Below are 6,748 nucleotides of genomic sequence, written 5' to 3' on the forward strand. Positions count from 1 at the left end.
CTGGACCATCATGTAACGATCCCAAAAGTCTCGCCAACAAACTCCGAACCTCATAGGATCACGCCGCATAACGGCAAGCTTATCCTCTCCCCGCCCGGATCGAACGAAATTGGTAATCTTTATTAATTGATAACGCTACCCCCAATTAAAGCGGAAACAGATCCCATCAAGATGAAGATCCCGGAAAGGGTCCGCAAAACCCGTGAGGGCTTAACTATATAAGGCAACAACTCCAATGACACAAGGTACGCGTGATTTTTCTACTCTCTTGCTCTCTATCTCTCAAATCTTTTAGCTTGCAACACAGTTCACTGACTTAAGCATCGGAGCGACCTCGCCGGGTTAGCCACCCCGGGTTCTCTGATTCGCTGTTTGGCAGATTCACCTAGCTCGCTGCCCGACTAGAAGCCAGATCATTCTCTAGCTGGGAGTAGTCAGATCGCACTACATCACCAACCAATGACGGCAGAGCCTATGTAGAAGGGAAAGGTATGCAAACCTACACAAAGTTTGTAAAAGTTTTCTTGTCTTTTCCTTCTTTTCCCTACTTTTTCTTTTAAACAAAACATAGCCTCAGGGTTTGATGGGTTTAAGGGAAAACTCATTACTAGTACTTTGAATTTTAGGGGTTGTATGAAGTAATGGTGGTTACAAATTGAGTTTTTTATGAGTTATTCAAGCTTATGAAAAACTAAATTCAATTCGGTTTAAATTGAGTTTTGAGCTAAGTTGGAGTTTGATATATAGGCTTGTATTCTAATAAGCTTATCTTGAACTAAGTGAAGCTTAGCTCGTCAGCCTAATTGAGCTTAGTATAATAAATAAATAATTTTTAATATATATACATACATACATATATATAATAAATTTTATTATATATATAATAATATTTTTGTATTAAATATTTTATCTTTTATGTATAATAGTAAATAATTGGATCATTTACTAAAACATCCCTATAGTTTCATTAATTTACTAAAACCAACCCTATAGTGTGTCTTCTAGTAAAACATCCCTTACGATTTGCATTCAACTTACCTAATTAACCTTCGATTAGATGAAAATAGAAAATGACATTTTTAACCCTAATATCCGTAAAAATAAATTTAATCAAAAGAAACTAAAAACAAAAATGTCATTTTTGCCCAATAAAACATGGACAACTACTATTTTTTCTCTCTTTAGTTAATTGTGTTTTCTATACAGAAAGTGTTATGGGTATTTTTGGAATAAACAACCATGGATCCATACCCTTGATCATTTTTCATTCCGTTTAGGGGTACTTTGGGAATAAACAACAATTAGTCCATGCTCATCAACATTTTATAGTTACTTTAGGTGATCATGTTACTATTTTTATATGGCAAAACAAATAGTTGTTATTGAAAGGTCGATTAAGTAAAAAGGTTGTAAACTATAAGGAGTGTTTTAGTAAAATAGAAACTATAGGATAGATTTAAGTAAATCTATGAAACTGTAGGGGGTGTTCATTTTATGTAAAAAAATATTTTTCTATGTATAGTTTTTATTTTTTAGAAAAAGATTGGTTCGTAGTCAAGCTCGAACTTATGAGCTTTTGAATCGAGCCAAACTTGAGCTTTAGCCTAACACTATTTCTGCGAGTCGAGCTCAAATAGCCAAGTATTCAACTTGGCTTGGTTTGAATTCACCCCTAGTGTCAAGTCAGTCCCTAACTTTAAAATCTATCTATGCATTATTACCCCAAACTTTCAAAATGTATCCAATAGTTCCATATCGTTAATAGTTCATCAGTTAATGTTAGAAATGTCAAAACTACCCATCAGGTGTGATCTAATTTTCTTTATCTACCACTTCCACATAAACCAATTTAAACAAAACTCCTGTTTAAATCTTGATTCCAATATACTATATTGTTGTTCCACCTTGATTCTAAGCAATCTTGTTTTTCAGCTTGTGGAATGATAGATTACCCGTTACCAATGATGAATCTATCGTTAATGAATTCAAATCTAAACACAAGTAAATTCTGAAATAAGCCAAGAAGAAACTAAATTATACCATTGTGATGCAACATTAGCAATCAGCAAAACCTTTCCCTTGTAAATGCTAAGATCAACATCATTTCCCCTTGCATCATAGCTAAGATTGGAACGTTGTAACAACCATCCAGGATGGATTTTAGAATATACAAGAAATTTTCATTAGCTACATAAAATTAAAAAAAAGTAAACAATATATAAGAAACCATAGCAATGGCGGTTTCAGCCATCACCAGAAGACAATGGATTGTAGTAATGGCACAGCTCTTCAATCTTAAGATAGAAGACAATGAACAATGTCTTATTTCAAGAGTAGTTTTGATATTTTAAAAATTTTAAGTGGCACATATGATCACATGATACAAAGAACTGATGGACAATTATCATCACGTGAGACATAGAACTGACCGACTATTGAAAGAGAACTATTAGACACATTCTAAAAGTTCAAGATACAAGTTTTGAAGTTCGGGAACTGACTTGACACAATCCCTAAAATTCAAGGTACTTATTAGGAATTTTCCCTAAAGCTGCATTTGGAAAAGAAGCAAATAAGTGTGAATGTAAATATGTAGATTTTAAAATGGTTCATATAAACTGTAAAATTGGGTTAGTTTTGCATTGAGAAATTTACTTTCTTACCAAATAGACTTTTTAACTATAATGGATGCAAACATGAATTTCAATAAAGCATATGTTTTTTATTTTTATTAAAAGCCCATTTGGATGCAAATTTACCTTTTTTTTCATTGATGTACTTTTAAATCTTATTATCAATATAAATATGCATTAGTCTGTTATTTGTCAATGCATAAATGTAATGCTATCAAACACAGACAAAAATAAACCAAATTGTAAATTTAGCCTGAACCTTAAAATTTGTCAATGAATTTACACTCCATTTGCATCGTTTCCAAACACAGCCTAATGTTTAAAAGAGTTTTGACTGAGTTTCAATCGGATTTCGAGCATAGCAAATATAAAAAACAAAGAAGGGTAATCCCGTCATTCAAGAGGCTTCCAACGGAGTTTGTTCGGGAAGCTTCTTTACCATAGGCGTGTTTAGTGTTAGTGAGCAGTTAGCTAGTTGGGGATGCCACCGACCTTTCGGTGGTAAGGTAAAACCTAATTTAACGAAGGCAGTGAGTTTTCCGGTCGCCGAAAAACCAACGATGCTTCAAGCAGTGGTTTCGAAGTTTGCCGATAAACCAGATTTATCAGACACTTAGAAGAATAGAAAGATCACGTTTATTATTATTTTATGGGGATCGTCTTTGCCACACGGCGTTCGAGAAGGCACGAGCCAGCCGTCATTAGCATCTCATTCGCTTCCAGCCTTCAATCCAAGGTTATAAAACATCAAAATTTTGATAAACGAGATTCAACTCAACCTAATATAATCAGAGAGACAGGGAGCGAGGGAGAGACAGAAAAACCTTCTCCCTTGTCTCCCTTGTTCTGCTTTTCCTTCGGCGAACCGTCACTGCACACAGTTACAGAAAGTGATGAAAAAGAAGGCTTTAAAATAGTAGTGAAGGACTGAAGGTGATAAGTCCAAACAACTTGCTTTGAATACATCCCACAAGCGAGAACTGCGAACTGGTAGCACTTATAACAAAAAAAAAAAACTGGTAGCACGAACCTCCATGATCGTCCCACAAATTCAGATGAAAAAAACAAGAAGCATAAACGGATAAATAGAGCAAAAGAATTTTTAATTTTTCTATTTTTTACTATGAATTTTTATTATTATATATCAGTAGATGGATTACTATAGTCTATAGATTTCCTCCTTACAGACCCTTACAAAAAAAAAATCAGAAGGGGGTATTTCGATTCTCAGGAACAAAAACGACAAAATAAAAGCGAAGATTGGACAAAATTTATGATTTTTCTTTGAGGACGGAAGCTAAACCCGTAACAACTCTGGCTCCGCCCTGAGAACTCTTTGGTTTGATCGCCGGCAGCTTCCATGGTGAGAACTTAACCTTGTCCTCTTCCTCAGGAATTTCCAGGGCAGAAAACGAAGAAGCGCCGGACACCGTTTCCCTCGGCGAATTCTCCCCGAAAAGAAGCTCGAATTCACCAGATGAGTTGGAATTGTTAGTTATGTTCCCCGAAGATAGCTTTTTCTCACTTTCCATCACGCTCTGGGACTGGGTTCTGGATTCGGCTGTTTTGACCGGAGATGACGTATTTGTACTAGTAGCTCTGGTATAAGGAGATAGCCATTTCGCTTTCATGTATTCAGCTTTCCTCCAGGGCGGGAAGTGCATTCCTTTCTTCTTTAGGCTCTGTCTAGCTGCATCTGAGATAATTGAGATGATCTGTTGAAGACGATCAGCTTTGCCCACGAAGATCGTTGGAATAACTTGGAGGACGGCCTTGTAGGTTCCAGTCGAACGGGCGATCTCGAATTCCGATCTGAAATCTACGTCGATCAGCAATCGTTCACCATCAACAATCACGTCTACGTATTCGTATTCTCCTGTGTCAAAATGGGGAAAATACCTTAAGTTTCAGAAAATTTAATATCTCCTGTAAAAATACCATATTATAGATGTAACTTGGATCAAATGAACTGGATTAGAAAAATTTAGGGAGAAAGAGAAAAGTACCGGCAGGAAAAGATGGAGATTTCTCCCAACGTGATTTACAGATTGAGGCATCGTAGCCGAGAGCCACAAGACCATCAGTTACGACCTTTCTGCAATCGTCTTTACCCTTGCAGCCCTTGTTCTTCTCTATGACTTTTGCAGTGTCAGCTAAAAGATTTCTCTCTGCAACACTCGCACAAGGGACCAAACTCTGTACAAGAAAGGAACAATTTTTTATTTCGAAATGAAAACAGTAACATTCTTCCTTTCATTTCATCATATCATATTATTAAAAAAGACTTAATATAAACAGCGATCAGGAGGAATTCAAAAGTATCCAAGCAAATTAATACCTTCAGAATTTCGCAGGCATCGCCACAGGAAGCTGCCGTTTTCGATTCAGTAAAGACATTGGAGACGTCAAATTCATCATCTGAACTATCACTGCAGCTTCCGTTGAAACAATTGCATCGATTCCGTCCGCATTTGGCCGCCGACAAATATTTCTCATTGTTCTCTTCGATGAAGTTCCGAACCATTTTGTCCAAGCACACAGAGCTTGGCTCCCAATCGTTGTTATTAGCATCTTTGCTGTACTGCTGTTCACCGGCGCTGGGCTTCTCAGTTGATGAAATCCTCAGGACACTCGGGAACTGCCGCTCAAAGAGCCTCTTGAGGCGCGATTTCACTATAGGTTTAACCGGATCGCTCCGAATCGATTCTTCAACTAAGCGAGAATCTATTGGCTGGATTTTGAAAGGAGGCATAATTAACAAGACCAGAATCAAAGCAACACCCTCTAAAAGCTGCTCTCCATTTTCGGTAATTCTGAAATCAAGGTCAATTCAAGAGCTTCTCTATCCTACCACTCAATCCAAAAAGCTTAGAGCTTAGACTAATCTGAACTACGAAGTGGAGGAGCAAGGAAAAAGATAACAATTGACGAGTAGAACACAAAATCAGGTACTCTGCATAACATCTATCTCCTTGTTTGAGCTAAGAAGTGATTGGATTAAAGAAGGACGCAAAAAGGTTTAGTCATTAACAAACACATCCGATACACCGCAACAACGACAAGACCTTCGTTAATGTCGCCTACTGTCATCCCGTCTCTGGACACCTTACCGGACCAGAAGTCATAACCGAGCAATGCGATGACCACCGAAAAGAAAAGGATAAAAATTCGATATGCACGAAAGAAATTATCAAATCTACCAGAATCCGAAGCTCCAAACAAAATCGATACCTTTCTCCGCAGATTATTATATAGGCTTTGTTCGAGTTTACAAAACAAGCATAGAATAACTTGAAAACTCTGCTAAAGGAAGTCGCTTTTTTTTTTGTTTTCTTGATTATTGTTTCCAGGAACGGTCCGAGCAGGGTTCGTGAAAGACGTGACGACGAGGAACGGAGAGACGGACATTCCGGCGAAGTATAGAAGGATCAACGGCCGGAGTTCTCATTTCTCCGTCAAAATGATGAGCGTTGGTTAGAACAAAATGAAAAGAGGAAAAAAAAAAGAAGAAAATTCGAATTTGGTCGTCGTTTGGCTTTCTTAGGAATAAAGAGAAGAACAGAGAAAGGGGTCGCTTTTAAAGGGACGAAGGGGGGATGAAGAGTCTGTGTGCTGACTAATACCAGATGCCACGCTGGATATGACGTGGCATGGATAGATGGCAGGTGCGTCCTTGTTACATGGCGAGGGACGAGGGTTAAGGCGGGTTGGTTCGTGGCGGTAGTGACACGAAAACACGTTATCTCGAATCCTCGATTGGGACGCATGGATTCCCTTCATGGGCCTCGTGAATGAGGTACAATACCGAAATCGCCCTCGACTTCTTAGGGTCAGAATTCAGATCACAGGTGGGTTTAAAATATCCCTCATTATCCGGGAATATGGAAACCGGCACTAGGATCGTGGCAGGGGCAAACCAGGGAAGAGGAAAATCCACAGCCCGCTGAACAGCGAGCGAGTCCTTGGCGGTCATTTCCACCAGGAAAAACAGAAAAGAAGTCGTCCTCTGTAGTCTGTACTCTAGGTAGTCCGCACCGCAGTACCCCACTCGCGAGTCGCGGCCAGGGCCAACCAGGCGCTGCTGAGTGCTGCCCTGCCGTAAAAAATTCAGTTTC

At 38.4% G+C, this 6,748-nt stretch overlaps 1 protein-coding gene across 1 annotated transcript; it reads right to left on the reverse strand.

The window, feature by feature from the left end:
• Positions 1–3,719: 3,719 nt before the first annotated feature.
• LOC148879058 (uncharacterized) lies at positions 3,720–6,379 on the reverse strand. The gene is made up of 3 exons (XM_088960447.1): positions 4,972–6,379; positions 4,640–4,829; positions 3,720–4,509 (listed from the first exon to the last, which is right to left on the reverse strand). Exons 1-3 carry the CDS (start codon positions 5,383–5,385, stop codon positions 3,905–3,907), a joined length of 1,209 nt encoding a protein of 402 aa, XP_088816573.1. The 5' UTR covers positions 5,386–6,379; the 3' UTR covers positions 3,720–3,904.
• Positions 6,380–6,748: the final 369 nt, after the last annotated feature.

This window comes from Nelumbo lutea, chromosome 1 (assembly GCF_056320005.1).
Source record: "Nelumbo lutea isolate HS-2025 chromosome 1, American lotus-T2T, whole genome shotgun sequence".
In the NCBI taxonomy this organism is placed as follows: domain Eukaryota; kingdom Viridiplantae; phylum Streptophyta; class Magnoliopsida; order Proteales; family Nelumbonaceae; genus Nelumbo; species Nelumbo lutea.

Excerpts from the sequence above, each read along its gene's own strand:
- LOC148879058 (XM_088960447.1), bottom strand. The coding sequence starts at position 5,385 with ATGCCTCCTTTCAAAATCCAGCCAATAGATTCTCGCTTAGTTGAAGAA. Across the intron at positions 4,830-4,971 it reads ATGCCTGCGAAATTCTGAAG|AGTTTGGTCCCTTGTGCGAG; the intron begins GTATTAATTTGC and ends TTTCTTGTACAG. Across the intron at positions 4,510-4,639 it reads ATCTCCATCTTTTCCTGCCG|GAGAATACGAATACGTAGAC; the intron begins GTACTTTTCTCT and ends ATTTTGACACAG.